This window comes from Cololabis saira, chromosome 12 (genome assembly GCF_033807715.1).
Source record: "Cololabis saira isolate AMF1-May2022 chromosome 12, fColSai1.1, whole genome shotgun sequence".
Taxonomy (NCBI): Eukaryota; Metazoa; Chordata; class Actinopteri; order Beloniformes; family Belonidae; genus Cololabis; species Cololabis saira.
This window is the reverse complement of record NC_084598.1, coordinates 18,876,821-18,894,461: the sequence shown is the minus strand read 5'-3', so window position 1 is coordinate 18,894,461 and position 17,641 is coordinate 18,876,821. Positions and strand designations below refer to the sequence as shown.

The window sequence follows — 17,641 nt, the reverse complement described above, 5'->3', positions numbered from 1 at the left end:
GAATAGTGTGGGCTACGACCTTTGCACAGCACTGTATATTTCTTGCTTAAATGTTGAGCTAAATGGACCTAATGATTCACATTTCCCTTGATCAGAGGTAACGGCAAGGTCAGAGGTTTCTGCTGAAAATAAAAGAAAAATGCCTCTCCAGCGATGAAACAGGGTGAAGCAATAACTGTAACACAACCCGCAAAAAAAAGGGTGAAATCTTTTTTTTTTTTTTTTTTTTTTATTAAAGTTGTATTTTTATGCAATTTGTTTATATAAAAATTCTAACGCCATCAGCCTGAGACTAAAACAGTGAGGAAATTGTGTTTCAGTTCAGTCCTCATTATTGACTGGCCAACAGCTCGAAGACAAGTGACAGGTACATATGTTAACAAAAATGTAAAAAAAAAAAAAAAAAAAAAAAAAAAAACTAAACAGGAACCAAAGACTGACAGAGAAAAGACCACCAGACTATCATTAGTGCAGCCGGAGTGATAAGAAGTTGTCCATGATAAAACAATGGCGTGGACCTTGTTAACAAGAATAAATTACAGTAACGTTGGTTTGCCCGAAGCCAGGCTGCATCAGTCTCTGTTTGTGCTCCACTGACAATGACTAAACAATAGCACCAGGCCTGTTTTTCTTTTTTTTCTTTTAGAGAACCAGATGACAGGTCTGAAGAAGACGTGTTGGGAGGAAAGGCATTCCCAGCCATGCCCACAGTGTGTGCATTTCACATATAACACATGCATTTCCCTGTTCAAATGTAAGATCACGTGTGTGACTGTACGTGTGGGGAAGTGGGATGCATCATATTGTAATAATATACAATTTTGTTTGACTTGTAAACCTCTCATTTGTTATCAAACATATTGACCACGTAAAAGGAATATTTTTGATTCATGATTCTCAACATATATTTTTCCACCATTATTATTATCTTTTTTTTTTCAATCCTCTTAAATACATAATTTTACAGGTTGGATTAAATAACATCTATTTGTGCATCAATGTGAGATTCTTGGGGACAAAGTAGCGACTGCTGTTTTCCCAACACTTTGCTACTGGCACTCTTGTTTTGTGTTGTGTGATGTGGGTTGCCCTAAACTCCATGACACGTGCAGGGAACCGGCGTGTCATTTGTGTTTGACTCTGTGTTTGCGTTCAGTCACTGTCGCTGGTTTCGCTGCTGGGGTCCCCTTGTACTTTGCTGCGGTGCTGCATGGCGCGGTGATAGGCCACCTGCACAGATTTACGAATGTTGGATTTCCTGCCCTCTAGCATCTTCTCCTTGTCAAGCTCCTGATCCACGCCGAGCGGCACCAGCTTGGAGCGTGGCAGCCACTGCCTGCATGCACATAAAACCCATTTGTCCCATTTGTTTGCACATCAAAAACAAAAACATAGTATACCGCTGTCAGTCAGGACGCCCAGACAGAATCAATACATGGTCAAGGTGTAATAAAAAAATTCCTCTATAGGGCTGAACAGGACCATTATTTATTATTATAGGACCTGATCCGAGATCAGGCGAACTTCCGATAACCTAAGAGTGCACTCTGCCATTGCTGTTGTCGTCAGTTGTCCTCACACATTCATCTGTTTCTTAAACAGCTCAAGACCCGGTTGTGCAAGTTTTTTTTCTTGTTGCTTTGGGCCCCTTTTAAGAAATTAAATATAATGATATGGACAACAGGACATGTGATGTTCACATATGTGTGCACCAGCTCTAAGGAGGTTGAATATGGAACAGCCTAAAGCCTAGTGTGAGCTGTGCAGTGTTGCGGAGTACACACGATGACCTAAATAACTGTGATCTTTTCGTCTTACACTGTCAAAAACCAAGTCTGCCCCATTTCTGTTCTGAACGTTTCATCTCACACTTCAGTAAGAGGTCTGCCGTTCGCTTTGAAGCTTTGCCACAACATTATTTGTGAGCTTACATCCAGTAATACCAGAAGTCTTTTTTGCTTGCACCTTGTACTTTTCTGCAAACCTCCACATCATTTCCGACAGAAGGTGCAAAATGTCAGCAAAGTTAAAAGCAAAACAAACAAGAAAAATCCAAAATCTTGACATATTGAGTCATGAGGCATTCTCCTAAACTTGGAAACTCCAACACCCATATGTTGCAACAGGTTTTAATGGGATGAAGATGATTACTTAAAGTAATATTTGACCAAAATTTTAATAATAACAAAAATAAAAACACTGACCAAGTTCTCTTGTTGTCAAAGAAGAGGACCAGGAACAGGTGCTCTCTGGCCTCTTGCGTCATTTGCTCTCCGAGTTTTAGCACGTCCAAAGGAGGGACAGGGATTGGGACACCTCGGTGAAACACCCCCTCCCTGGGCATCTTTGGGTCAATTATCTGAAATGGAGGGGATCAGACATGCAACCCTCAATTCCACAACAAGAGGAAGCTTTTAGTCTACGCAATAAGAAGTGTGCATGTGACTCACCAGAGCAGGATAGGAGGGATAACCTCTGCACTTGGCCCACACCAGGTCCAGAGCTTCCAGAGAAGTATAGTCATCCGATGCCATCCAGCATCCTGACCTCTCCCGGCCACGCACCACTGACAGCAGAAAATACAAGTGTTTCTGATTCTGCTCCTCACTCCACAATAGTCATTATTTTATTGTATTAAGCTTTTTTTCACCATTTACAAGTGTTTATTTGCTTCAGAGTGACCTGAGTTAGTTGTTAAAATACATTTACAGCTTGTTGACTGCTTGGAAAGGAGACCTGAACAGAAGATATTTGTAGACATTTGACCTACACAACCCAACCCATCATGCGGTGACAACAGATCTTTTTTGTCTCCTTTCTTTCTTTAAGCAGATCTTATTTTCCTTTCATACAGAACAACAGAGCAGCTGCCACACCCAAATCTGCTGGCTGTAAAAGCTTCCACCAACGGCAGGAATGGACATTTTAAGACGCTCCATTTGAAGCAGCTGTATCTTTTAGTATCGCCATCTATGATTTACTGGACACCCGGGTTCCCATCTGTCTAACTGTAGCTGGATTTCACACACAAAATGTGCAGTTTTCATTAAAGTTGGTGTAGGAGTAAGACAGCTTTCATGCTGCCTTTTATGGGAAAGGGGGTATTGGCTTTGCTGCGGTTTTACACTCTAAATACATTTCAAGGAAGGTTGATCTTGAAATAATTTGTTGTCTCTACCAACCCTGAAAAAAATGCAAAAAAATAAGGTCTCAGCAAATTAAAAATGATTAGAAATCAAGTTCAATCAAAAGTTTCCATTAGTGCATTTCTCAAATCTTCAAAACAAATCAAATCTTGTGATCATATCAGACTAGTTAAAATCCCAAGTACTAAAATAAAAGCATGAATATTCAAATCACTGAATATACTCAGCATGTGAATAAACACAAAACGAACCAAGCATTCATTGTCTGGGTTTCAGCGCGAGAAAATAAGCTTACAATGTGAAACGCTCCGTGATCCTCCAACTGAGTATGAATCATTTTCTGTCCCTGACGTTTCCTCACTACTGTCCTCATGGAAGGTGGAGCGGGAGAATGACGTCTTTCCTCTGCCTTGCTTAGACGGGGTTGTGCTGTGATTAAAAGAAACAAACAAAAAAAGATAAGTATATATTGCAGTCACTAACAGATCTTTCAATGTTTCAAACTGAAAAATGCATTTTGATAAAGGCTGTAACAAAACCAGAGCAGAGGATGTTTGTTTGTTTAATGTCAACTTTCACTTGTCGTTCACAAACTATGGATGCTCAAATATGCACAGGCATCACCTGGTCCTGTCAGAAGCTGCACTGCTGCTGCTGCTTGTTGTGGACTCAGAGTCTGAGCTTGAACGCGGGAGCCGCGATTCACTTCTGTACACGCGGAAGCTTTCAGTTACTGGTTGGTTTCCTGTATCGAAACCGTTGCTTGGCAAACCTGAAGGTGAGAAGCAAAATAAAAAAAGAAAAGAAGTGTGAACATGGGATTCAGTCTTTGTACGTTGGAAGCATTAATAGAATATGGTTATCTTCTGCACCTGGCAACAGGTCATCCGGGTCGCTGTCGCTGTCGGAGCTGGAGCTGGTGCGAGGGCTGCGCGGCCTCTTCCTCTGCCTGCTTGTCGACAGCAAGGCCAGCTGTGGGGGCCCGATGGGACTTTGGCCCACCGGCCCCCCAGAATAACCAGCATCCCGGTTCTTCGGGGGGCGTCCTGGCCTTTTAGGGGGTACAGCAATTCTTTGGTTCTTCTTAGAGAAAAGGACAGAAGTCCGACGGCCGACCTCTGGAGCTAGGGCAGATGAGGACACACTCAAATCTTAATGGAAAGAGAGGTTTAAATGTTAAGATACAAAATATGCTTCATGTTGTTACGTTTCTTCTTTTCATGATGCATGTTAATGGCATGAATACATTCTCTGAGACGCACCCTTTCCACCAATCTCCTGACTGCTGCTCTCTCCCCCTTCATCGTGGTGCCCTGCAGATGACGAGTGGTGAGGGAGAGAAGAACCTCGGTCTCCCACAGATTCCCGGCCCCCCATGCCGGAACTTCCTTCCCGCTGGTGTGCGAGTTTCCTCTTGATCACACTGATCTCCTTTCTCAGAGCTTTGGCTCTGCGCGACTGGCCGATGCTGTGCTTCCCTGAGCTGACGTCGTCCAGCCGTGCCTGCAGGTAATGCAGCTGCTCTTCTAGAGGAAGCCGCCGCCTGTTCTCTGGCAGGAGCAGGTCTGAGGCAAGGAGAGAGTTAAAAAAGAATGATGAATAATGTAAAGCAGAGTGAAAACACAGGCAGAGTGGCTGTGTCATAAGCCCCTTTCACACAGAGATTCCGCAATATTGGTGTAAAGAAGTCCTGCCAATACGCCGCCTTTGTTGGTTCACACAGAACCATACAACGCCGGCATAACGCCGCTCCCGTCTGTAAATTCACACAGCATGCCGGCGTTCCGCAATCAAAGGCGTGACGACAGCGTCAGCGTCTAGTGGCATGCCGGCATGCCGGCTGTGTCATTCACACAGACCCCGTTTCGGCTCTGTGACTACCTCCGCTGCCGGCTTATTGGTGGGGCCACTTGGCCCCCCCATTCCGCCTCCGTGACTTTCACACAGAACAGCGAGGCGGCTTAAAGGCGCAACGTTCCCGCCTCGAACTGGCTGTGTGAAAGGGGCTATAATGTTTTTTAGATGAGTGTTTTTGATAACCAGTGGGTTGTAAATTACCTTCATTCACGGCGTAAAGAAACCAAAAATCACTGGTCACTAACATTGTCACACTTTAGCATCATCTCAAATGACGTTCTCTGAGAAAATATATAATTTACTTCACATCTACTTTTTCCCTCCTCAAAAACCTCCCAATGAAAGATGAATGCTTACCATCTTCATTAGAAGACAAAGGTCGGTCTCTTTCTCTGTCTCTGTCTCTTTCTCGTTCTCGTTCTCGTTCTCGTTCCCTGTCTCGCTCCCGCTCCCGTTCCCGCTGTCGCTCCCGCTCCCGCTCTCTGTCTCTCTCTTGCTCGCGTTGACTCTCAGGGCTCGGCTCACGATGGAGGTGCAAACCCGTCTCACAATCAAAGCCAATCCGCTCAACTTGGCGCCTTGCCGCTCTGATAACAGCGCCACCCATCTCTCTGAGCCGCAGGGCAGCACGATAAAACACCGTGTCCTTGGCATTGTACTTGAGGCAGTTGTTGACGATAAGGCCAAAATCCGCCTCAAAGGCCTCAAAAGTGAGGTAGCGGTGAGACTCCAGCAGGTTCCACATGGTCTGAAAGTCCATCGGAGTGTCAATATGTTCCAGGTAGTCTGGTACCTTTGGGATAAACGGAAGAAATCACACAGTCATGACCGGAGTGTTCAGATGAGAATTTTACATTTTTGTTTTTTTTTCTTGAGAGACGTTATAGTTGCATGGACAAGTTTCTGTATGTGTATTTATTCATATAAATCCAGAACTTTTGAGCCTACTGTAATGAAGAATACCTCAAACATTTATCGAATCATAGAAAACTAATAGTAAATGTAATGGCAACATTTTAAATAGAGCTGTTCTGATTCCAATACCAACACTGGCAATACTCATGATTCTGGGAAACAATAATGGTATCTGGATCTGCAATCATTTACATCTCTAAACCACCTGATAGCACATCATTTTTACAAACAGAATCCCAATACTTTGTTGCACTTAAAGCCAGAAGTGAGACAATACTGCCTTGCAAATTTCTGTTTAAGGTTGGTAGATGGAGAAGAGACGAGACAAGTTGTATAGCTGAGCTAGCTGTATCAGGGATGGGATGCTCAATATGTACGGCTTCAGTTTCAGTAACAAGAGTGACCTTACAAAGCATTTATGCAATCAGCAGGTGAAATAACACAAATAGATTATTAAATGAAAGAGGCTGGTGGAGGAATTACAGCATAATATTCTGGAGTTAGCATTTGGAAATTGAGAGAAATACACCAAAGAAAAACAAAAACCTTCAATAATAATGAGAAAAATTGTAGAATTCCTTATCCTTTAATGACCCCGTTCAATCATTGAAAATGTCCAATTTAACTGCATAGCTGAACTTCTGGAGTTGGGAAACAGCAAGCTGGGTTGGAAATATGTCTCAGAAACGGCTCTCCTTAAACTGAATCACACTGTGACTGAACACACGTCATATAAGATAAAAAAGGTACAGGCAATCAGCTGTAGGTACCACGGACATTTGGATGTCTGAAATGACGTTAGTACAGGCAATCCTGCTCCTCAAGGGCCGGAGTCCTGCATAGTTTACATGTTTCAGTGCTTTAACACACCTGATTCTAATTAATCATCACCATGGTCTGCACAATTCTGTTAACGACAGTCGCTTGTATCATGGAGCAGGGAAACATCTAAAACCGGTAGGACACCGGCCGTCGAGGACCAGGATTGCCCACCCCTGCGTTAGTACTTGGTATCTCGTGATATTCAAAAAACAAAGAACAAAGGAAACATAAAACCAATCAGAAGGAAAAAATGGTTTTGGAACATCAACCCCCCCCCCCAAAAAAAAAAACAACCCAACAACAAACAAAACAGACAATCAAAAAATAACAACACACAGCCAAAGTAAAGAGTATAAATATTCTGTATGTTTGTGCATTTACCTCCTCGAGGGGGACAGGATCAGTGAAGAAGTTGTTAGTGTCTCTTTCCTGCAACTGTTCCAACGTGCTCCTCAGAAGCACCAGGAAGGGAGTCAGCTGCATCTCCAGCGCCATCTGCTGGACTTTAATCTAAACACATAGGATTGATTGATTGATTGATTGTTTGCATCGGTTGATTTGTTTATTTTTTTATAAGTAAGGTGTATCCTGTAAGCTGAATAAATAAACAGAGAAATTGTGTGTTCACAATTAACTCGGCCCCGAAAGAAAGACAGGAGAAGTGTAATGGTCTGGACACGCTGGTGGCATCCACGCATGCCAAAACACCCATCATATTATTTACTATTAACCCTCCACCCACCCACTCATCTCAGGGAACTGGTCCTGCTACAGTTTTACTTTCACATATTGAGACTCCTGAAAGGAAAAAAAAAACAAAAACCTTTTGTTTTTATTTTCTTGTGCATTTCAGTTCCTGTAGTAGTTCCTCTTATTCTGTGCTCCTGAAGTTGTTCTCTGTTTTTATATAAACATTATTTCTTTATAAAAGTATTTTTAAAGTGAATGATGAAATATACAATGCTGAGGAATAGAAATTTCTCATTCTATATGTATTGTAAACCCATTATTGCCTGGCAATGGTACACATTCTTCACGTGAGAAATATAGTAGCTGCCTTCAGAGTATTAAACCGACATCCGATTGTTGCTGGAAACATTTTTTGGTATAGATAATATTCTGTAATTCAAATTGTTTTATTATCTGTATTATTATATAAGTAAATAAAGTAGGTGTTTCCTAGTTTAAGTTCAAAATGGTAGAAACCCACCACTTACTAGTGATGTAATCTGCTACCTAAAAGCCCAGTTCCAAAAAAGTTGGAATGCTGTGTAAAATGTAAATAAAAACAGAATGCAATGGTTTGCAAATCCCATATACTTATATTTTATTCACAACATAACATAGAAAACATATCAAATGCTGAAAGTGAGTCATTTGAACATTTCATGAAAATTATTAGCCCTTTTATTTTTATTAGATAGCAGCTATGCGTCTCAAAAAGTTGGGACATGGGCAACAAAAAGCTGGGATGGGAAACGGCTGTAAAAAGAAACACCTGGGGGAACATTTGGCGACTAACTGGGTTAACTGGCAACTGGTAAGTGGCATGATTGGGTGTATATGTTAAAAAAAACATTCAAGGAGAGGTAAAGATAGGTGGAAGTTCAGCTGTCTGTGAAAACAATTCAGATTAATGCTCCTCAATGGAAGATTGGGAAGACTCTGAACATCTTATCTGTACAGTACATAATAATATAAAAAGATTAAGAGAATCTGGTAATCTCTTTGTGTAGGCGCATGGGGCAAAATATGAATGTAAAGATGCAAATGATCTTCAGGTCCTCAGGAAGTACCGCTTAAAAGCAGGTATGATTCTGTAATGGAAATAATATACACTTCTGGAGGCCACTGTTTCAGTACACATTGATCATGCCACACACAAATGCACATTACAATTCACTCATGCAAAGTAAAATGTGCAGAAGATGATCCAGAAATTCTGCCATCATCTGTGGGCCAAAGCTAATTCAAAATTAACTGAGGCGAAGTGGAACACTGTCCTGAGGCCAGGGGAATACAAGTTTGAAATTCTTTTTGGAAATCATGAATGCCACAAAGAGAGGAAGGGCCACCTGGTTTGTTATCGTCTCAGTTCAAAATCCTGAATTACTGACGTGTTGTGGGAGCATTAGTACCTATGGAATGGGCCGCTTGCACATCTGGAATGTATATACAGGTCAGAGAGCAAAATCTTTTTGAGACAGGGCCTTGCAACGTTGAGCGAGACAAATCTAAATCATGGACCACAAAATGGCTTCGTTCTGGAGGAGCACATGCACTGAACAGACCTGCAGTCCAGACTTTTCACCAACTGAAAACAATTGATGCATCGATCATGAAATAAAAATATTACAAAGACGACCCCGGACTGTTGAGCAGCTCAAATCTTGTATCAGACACGGAGGCAACATTATTTTCTCCTTAAAGTCCAGAGACTGGACTCAGTTTTCAGATGAATATGGACTGCAGTGAAAAGAGGAGACGTGCTACACAAGGGTAAATAATCATTCTGTCCCAACTTTTTTGAAACGTGTTGCTGCCATCACATTCAAAAACTACCTTTTGTTTTCCCTGAAGACTGTACATATCCTCAGATTAAAAAGTTAATACGTTTTCTGTTTCCCCTTGTAAACAAAATATGGGATAACGAGATTTGCAAATCATTGCACTTGGTTTTCACCTACATTTTAGAAAGTATTGCAAAATTGTTTATTTAGAATTGGGTTGTAAAATGTGAGAAATGTGTAGAATATTTAGTCTTAACTGGTACACAGTATCCTAAAAGTGTGCATGTTGTTGTACTGTTTTCATTATATAAAACTACTGATCACAATGTACATTTTTATAATGTTAATTAAAGACAGAGCTATGATAGAAAACTTACAGTCAGTCACCACATCATATAATGTGGTTGGTGTGCACTACTTCCCAAAGCTTCCTATTGGTGCCAGGTGTGCCACTTAATGTGCACCACATGACATCCTGACCTCCACCTTCAGTGTATTTTTTGCTTATAATTCATCTTTAAAACTTATTAACTACTGCTATACTACTGGACTAAAAATCTTGCAGTGATAGAAAGTTGCATTTTTTTTGTATCTCACCGTCTCTCTCTTGAGCTTCTCCCTCTTGCGGATGAGCTCCACTAGCAGCCTCGCTCTTTCCAGGTCGTGTCTCAGTCTCTGCCAGGCTTTCAGTTGCTCCTTTAAAGCAGATTGTTTCTCCTCGCTGTCCCTCTGAAACACCAGTTAAGCACACGAACCCATGAACATGGTGTGGTACGAGATGCTTGCTCAGGTTTTTTTTTAGACAAATGCATGAGACCATTTTTTTTTTAAGAAAACACAAGCAAAAATGTACCGGAGCAAGTTGCGTCGAAGGCTGTGGTGGATGTGGATCGACATGCCGTTGCGATGGCAGGTGAGTCTGAAGCCGGCGCAGAAGAGGCACGCCATTGCGACTTTGTCTCTTCAGGGTCCAGTAGCTGTGGAGCCGCTGCATGAACTGGCTTTTCCTGGGTACCGTCAAGTTACTTGTGATTTTGCTGAGCCTGAAGGGAAAACATTTTTTTTTTTTTAAATGCTTTGATGGAATTCCATGTGATAAATGTAAAGCCTTATTAAATTGTTCTTCTCCCAAAAAATTCCCCCAAGCTGTTGCTCTGATGAACTCTCATCACTCATAGAGTCTCAAAATAATTAATCACTGTGCAATAATAATAATAATAATAATAATAATAATAATAACCACAATCATATGCTGTAACAATGCACCTTTCAATAACCATGTCTACCTCATTTTTTTTTTAAAGTGTATATATGTTAATAAGAGTCATTTGTCGATTTACTGTTTGTAACTATTTAAATCTGGGTACAGTGAGCGAAATAACCGGAGTAAAATTCCCTGTCTGGCATGTTCAAACTTGGCCAATAAACCTGATTGTGATGTTCTGTTTCAGCTGAACAGACAAACGGTGTCATGCTTTTGAGAGCAGTAGGCATATAAAGGCCAGGTGTGGAGCGTGCCTACCTGTGAGGAGGTATGCAGGGAACAGACACCACCGGTGCAGCAGCTCTCCTCTCTGCTAAGATCTTCCTCGCTCTTTTCATTTTCAGTCTGGATTTTGCCTTCGCCCTCTTTGCTCGTTCAGAACTCCATCCCTTTGAGTCCTCATCGTGGCCGAGACTTGGCTCGTCGTCTTCCTCCAGCTCTCCTTCACTGTTGGATGACCCCATGCTACCCCCGCCCACTCCTCCTAATGGTCGGGCTGATCCGGGGGGTGTGTGGATGTCACAGTATGCCGTCTTGCGGACGCTGAAAGAGGTGCCATTGGCTCCAGTCTCTCTAACAGGCTCCATTTTCATATAGAGGCCTGCCTGCTGGGCACAGGTGACATGGAAAGCTGTGTAGCAGTTCGCTTTGTGACACTGGATGCAGGCGCCTGAACCACGCTGTTTGCAGATGTAGCAGGTGAGCTTCCAGCGAGCAGGAGGGATGTGTTCGATACTATCAATGGGCTCCAAAAAAACTGTGTTGGCAAAACAAACCTAAAAATGAAAGATATGTCACTTTATTGAAATAATGCAAGCAGGGTGAACAAAACGTAAGAGGATGTGAACCCACTAAATGTCATTGTAATTGAACATGTATGCAGCGACATGTGGCTTTACCTCTGGGATCCAGAGGGCACACACTACATGAGCCCAGCGTGCATCATCTGTCTGCTTGAAAGCACCGCCCTTGTTAGGACAAAGAGCACAGTCCACCGCTCTACTGGGCGACTGCAGACAGCGACGACATAACCACTGACCCTCTGGGATATAGGGCACACCGTAGCACTCTTGGTGAACCGCCAAATTGCACATGTCGCAAAACAGGATCACATTGCTGTTCTGACACTCTCCATCATTACAGATACAACAGACAGCATCTTCGTCGATTAGCGTACTTGGGTCAGCCTGAGAAATATGACGACAGGAGACGACAGGTCAATGCAATCCATGAATTTTTCAATGTAAAAAAAATAAATCATCTTTCCCTCTGTATACAAGCTCAGGTACCTTGTTGTGGCTCTCAAAGTAGGATTCCTTTTCCAAGCGGTCCATGAGATACTCAAAAACCTCCTGAGGGATGGGTGGGACACCGTCACGCCGCCGCTTGTCGTTCATGATGCCAAGCCAGATGTAATCTTCCTCATCAATGTCGTACTCCACCTCCTCATCCAGCTCCTCCACTGACTTATCGATATACCTGAAGTCCAGAATTGGATGGAGGAGTAACACTTGCTTGTATGGCACACATGGAAGTGTCATTTCTTAGGACTGTGGAATTGGTACTAATTTCTTTTTGCAGAAATATGTTATATTTGACAGAATAATTCAAAGTATTTGAGAAGACCTTTTTTTTTTTTTTTTAAATACAGACTTAATAATAATAATAATAATAATAATTTCAAATTATATAGCGCTTTTCACCTGAAGCGACAGATCTCAGAACGCTTTACAAAGAAGACTAAAAACAAGACTAAGAAACTAAGACAAAGCCTAGCTACTAAGTAAGATAAAAAGTTGTGGGCAGCAAAAAATATATATATATTTGAATAAATGGGGTCAAGGGAAGAGTTCAGGGGAAAGCCTGCTTGTAGAAAAGTGTTTTAAGGCCCGTTTTAAAGGACTCCACAGAAGGTGCATTCCTGAGGTCGTCAGGTAGAGAGTTCCATAGGTGTGGGGCGGAGGCAGAGAAGGAACGGTGTCCCATCGACTTTGGCAAATGAATTTGTTACTGTGTCAAATATTTGATTTAATTTCTTGTAGCTAAATAAATAAAGTCAGTATTATTTAAGTCATAATTTTAGGCAGCATGGTGACTTGGTGGTTAGCAGTTAGTAGTGCCTGAAGAGAGCCGGGATAGACTCCAGCAAATCCCCGTGACCCTGAACAGGAATAAGCAGCTGTAGATAATAACATACCTGTAGTAAGATGATGGCCGCGGAGGGCAATCGGGTCTCTCCTGGTGAAGTTCTATAAACACGGCCTCTGGTAGCTTAACTGCTGGACCGGACTGTGCATTGTGATGATGAGATGAGCCATCTTTCTTCTTTTCTTTACTCTTATGCTTTCCAGTCTTTGGAGTAGCTTTGCCCCCATTAGAAGATGGGATATCTGAACGATCCTTGCCGCTTCCTCCTACTTCACTTCCTCCAGCTCCACCATCACTACCATTACACACTCCTCCACCACTACTACCAGTTCCTGATGGCAGCCCATCCTCCGCATCACTGTCTTCCTCTGACACCACGTCCAAGTTCTCAAAGATGCTAATCCGGTGAACACGCCCTTGGATCTCCAGCTCCACCATGCTCTGTGCCTGAGCGTAGGTCATAGTCTCTCTGCCTGGCGAGTGAGAGCGCTCCGACCGACTGGGGCTACAAGGTGTGTTCCCTTCGTGACCCGGTCCTCCACCTCCATTACCTCCACCATCGTCAGTGTCCCCTGAACCAGCCAGTGAGGCACGAGGAGGCCGTCCCTTTCTCTTCTTCTGGGGCACAGTTTGCGCAGGAGTTGGGTTGTCGTGGTCATAGTGGTACAGGTGATACTCTATGCCACTGTAGCTCTTGTAGACCTTACGGCAACTCTCCACAGGACACTCATAGGGCGGCTTGGTGGCCCGAAGATTGTGACAGAATGTCTTTACATCAAAATCCAGTCCCATTGTGTCAACAGCCACCGCTGGGAGAGATAGTATTTACGTTTACATCTGAAACAGAAAATAATAGGGAACGATCACTGAAAAAGTGACCACAATTCATTGAGTCTCAATGAGATCGGTCACACAAACAGTAAGTTGATTTCAACACTGAAGCACTGGTCAAACGTGGACAGCAGAGGATTCATCTCCTTCGTATGTTGAATTCTTTTTCTGTGAGTCCAGTGATTCTCTGTCGTTTTTATCAGTCCTTCATTGAAAGCCTTTTAACTTATTCTTTTATTTGTTGGTTCAACAACCTGTCACTCAGGGACAGGAACAGTCTTAACAGTGTGGTGAAAATCTGTTCCAGGATTATTGGACTCAAGCAGAGCGACCTTGGCTCCCTATGGGAACAACAGGTTTTGAGGAAGACTCAGAGTATTCTGGAACTTCTGGGCACGTCTTAGAAAAATAATTTTCACTGCTGCCTTCAGGACGTCGTTATGCCCAACCTGTTTAAGGGTAATCGCTTTTCCAGGTCTTTTATCTCCTCTGCTGTCCGGCTATTAAATTTATTCTTATGAATTTGTTAGGTATGTGCATTTAGGTCAGGGTTCTCCAACCCTGGTCCTGGAGAGCACCTATCCAGCATGTTTTAGATCTTTCCCTGCTTCAGCACACCATCATACAAGGAGCTGTGTCATCAACAGAACTGTCCAGACCTTGATGACAAGTTTATAACGACCATTGATTAAAATCAGGTGTGTTCATGCAGGGAGACACCTAAAACATGCTGGATAGGTGCTCTGCAGGACCAGGGTTGGAGACCCCTGATTTAGGTACTGTGTACCTTCTAGGAATTATATCATCCGGTGTTTGTATAGACTGTTTTTAATTAATTAATTTATTGGTATCAGCACTTTTTAATGCAACAAATTGCAGATTTTTGCGCACAGCTGCCAACTTTCTCTCTGTGTTTCTATTGAATGTGTTATGTGTGTGTTTGGGCGGGAGCTGCCGAATCAAATTGCCCTTCAAGGGTTAACTAAAGTTGTCTTGAATCTTGAAAGTAGTGACAGATTGTTAACCTGATGAATTAAATCTTAACAATCTGTCATTACTGTTTGTGTTATGGTCAGTTTTGGAGGCTATTTAAACACCCCTGTTCTCTGATGCTTTTATACTGCCCTGCATTTGGTACAAGCTACTTTAAGTTGCAAACAGTGCATCATAAAGAACACTGGTTAAGATTAAACCGTGGACCAAAGCAATACTGTCAACTAGTTTCCTTACAACACTATGCCTTTGCTTAAGTCACGTAGGAGTTTTGATGAAGAAGCTCATAAATAAAGCCTGTGTGTCCCGGGACCACAACAGCCCAACACCTGTAACAGGTGCAGGTCAGACCAGCAGCAAAACAGCAGAAACAACAACACAATTCACTGTAACATCCAGGTCGTGTCTCTGCGATGCTCCAGAGTTAAATAACTAATCAAGCACAGACATATCCCTGTGGTCCCGCAGGTCCGGGGCAGTGAGATGGTCCAGGTGGGTTTAGTAGCTTAAACTTAAACTTGTTTCCCACCACAAGTTTTTGCACACAGCTGCCAACTTTCTCTCTGTGTTTCTATTGAATGTGTTATGTGTGTGTTTGGGCGGGAGCTGCCGAATCAAATTGCCCTTCAAGGGTTAAATAAAGTTGTCTTGAATCTTGAAAGTAATGACAGATTGTTAACCTGATGAATTAAAGCTTAACGATCTGTCATTACTGTTTGTGTTATGGTCAGTTTTGGAGGCTATTTAAACACCCCTGTTCTCTGATGCTTTTCTACTGCACTTAAGTTGCAAACAGTGCATCATGAAGAACACTGGTTAAGATTAAACCGTGGACCAAAGCAATACTGTCAACTAGTTTCCTTACAACACTATGCCTTTGCTTAAGTCAAATGTTGATGAAGAAGCTCATAAAGCCTGTGTGTCCCGGGACCACAACAGCCCAACACCTGTAACAGGTGCAGGTCAGACCAGCAGCAAAACAGCAGAAACAACCAACACAATTCACTGTAACATCCAGGCTGTGTCTCTGCGATGCTCCAGAGGTTAAATCAGTAATCAAGCACAGACACATCCCTATGGTCCCGCAGGTCCAGGGCAGTGAGACGGTCCAGTGGGTTTAGTTTAGTAGCTTAAACTTAAACACTTTCCCACCAACAATGAGAGCTGCTGCTAGCCAGCATGCTAACAGCAGCTAGCAAACACTAACTCACCGTTCAGAACCAGCACACATACACATCCAGCTGGGCTTCTGCACATACCACAAACACGCGGGTAGATCGGTGGGGTTTTGTTCTGCGATATTCAGACTGGCTCCGTGTTTTAATACTGTCTCCAGTAACGTTAAAGCTAACAGCTAAAGTGTAGCCGTGTTGTTAGCCCCGCACCGACCCATGTAAACACAGATCAGTTTAATGAGCAGATAAAGAGCTGCTGTTTCCCTCCAGAACCTCACCCTGCTGTCCTGCTGGCTCTGCCGCGGGTGAAGTGGTTTGATATTGGACATTAACACCCATAAAACTTGTGATACATACCACTGATTTTGGTCAAACCACTTGTGATGTGTTCATGGTCATAGACTATATATCACAAAACAGTAATTATTAAAAAATCATATATATGGGCATATATATGGGCTGATTTAAAAATCATATTATGGGCTGATTTAATGTGGTTTAATGAAAACAATTGGTGTTATGTATCACAAGTTTTATGGGTGTTGAATTCATTTGGTGTTGAATTCATTAAACCTCATTAAATCAGCCCATAATATGATTTTTTAATAATTACTGTTTTGTGATATATAGTCTAAATGACCATGAACACATCACAAGCAATATGACCCAAATCAGTGGTATGTATCACAAGTTTTATGGGTGTTGAATTCATAAAACCACATTAAATCAGCCTGTATATATGATTTTTAAATCAGCTCATATATATGATTTTTAAATCAGCCCATATATGTGATTTTTTAAATCAGCCCATATATATGCCCATATACATGATTTTTTAATAATTACTGTTTTGTGATATGTAGTCTAGATGACCATGAACACATCACAAGTGGTTTGACCAAAATCAGTGGTATGTATCACAAGTTTTATGGGTGTTGAATTCATAAAACCACATTAAATCAAGTTTTATGGGTGTTGAATTCATAATATCCAATATCAAACCAATTCCACCGCGGTGCTGCTCTGGCAGCAACATGACAGTTTACGTGTTTCCAGCGACCCCACACCAGCATGTGAGGACCAGCTCACACTCTCACTACACTGCACTACTAACCGAGCCACACTCACTAGTTACTAGTTCAGTCTTCAGTCTAGGAAATGTTTGGAGGGAAATAGCCAGTGCTTATCAAGGACTCCACTAACGCCTGATTTATGGTTCCGCGTTAAAACGACGGCGACGGGTTACGCGGCGACGCGCACCATACGCCGTAATGCTCTGCGTCGGTGTGACGCGGAACCATAAATCAGCCTTAACGCCACTTTGTGTTTCCAGGGCACGATTGGGCTAAGATTGATAACTGTAATCGCCACCAAAATCACGCCTACGATCTCATCGTAAAACGTCAGCATACTTTCCCCCACCAAAAGTAACGTAGCTGAAACTAGTTGACGGTTTTAAACACTTACTACTCCACGCTCCTCATTACAGACTGCGTGCTTCGGGAAGCTCACACCAGCTCGGGAGGGATGCGGCTCGGTATTAATGCATTAGATAGTCCCAGATGAGGCCACGGGAGGCGTAAGTGCAGGGAAATGATTGTATGAAACAATTACATATCCAGATAATTGCATTGTGTGTGGAACAATTTGGGAATTTGGGTTGAACAAAAGGGGCAACCATTGCAGCAGCGCTGCGTCGCAGACGCCGTTTCACACATTCGCCACGCAGAGCGGAGGCGCGTCCAGATTGGATCAGCGGCGGGGACGCGGGGGCGGGACGCTGCGCTCTGATTGGTGGACGGGGGCGGGACGCTGCGCTGTGATTGGTGGACGCAGTTCAAAACAGCAAGCGGATTGGTTGTCAAAGCGGTCATAAATTAGAGCCGATACAATCTAAACTGTTTTTTTTTTAATACCATGGTGTCAAAATAAAAGTTAAGGGTATATTTTAGAAGAGGTTTCGTAAGCGTAAATTCGCTT

At 42.6% G+C, this 17,641-nt stretch overlaps 1 protein-coding gene across 3 annotated transcripts; it reads right to left on the bottom strand.

The window, feature by feature from the left end:
• Positions 1-244: 244 nt before the first annotated feature.
• On the bottom strand, positions 245-17,364 carry brpf1 (bromodomain and PHD finger containing, 1). 3 transcript variants are annotated; one of them, XM_061735854.1, is made up of 16 exons: positions 17,129-17,364; positions 12,712-13,499; positions 11,804-11,993; positions 11,414-11,701; positions 10,773-11,290; positions 10,104-10,293; positions 9,848-9,979; positions 7,122-7,250; positions 5,361-5,796; positions 4,409-4,711; positions 4,019-4,297; positions 3,771-3,918; positions 3,442-3,575; positions 2,451-2,566; positions 2,205-2,359; positions 245-1,336 (listed from the first exon to the last, which is right to left on the bottom strand). In XM_061735854.1, the coding sequence occupies exons 2-16, from the start codon at positions 13,452-13,454 to the stop codon at positions 1,153-1,155; spliced, it is 3,945 nt and encodes a 1,314-aa protein (XP_061591838.1). In that variant the 5' UTR covers positions 13,455-13,499; positions 17,129-17,364; the 3' UTR covers positions 245-1,152. The 3 variants fall into 3 exon arrangements, with proteins under 3 accessions (XP_061591838.1, XP_061591840.1, XP_061591839.1); XM_061735856.1 differs by having other exon boundaries at positions 4,019-4,270; XM_061735855.1 differs by lacking the exon at positions 17,129-17,364 and adding an exon at positions 15,698-15,789.
• Positions 17,365-17,641: the final 277 nt, after the last annotated feature.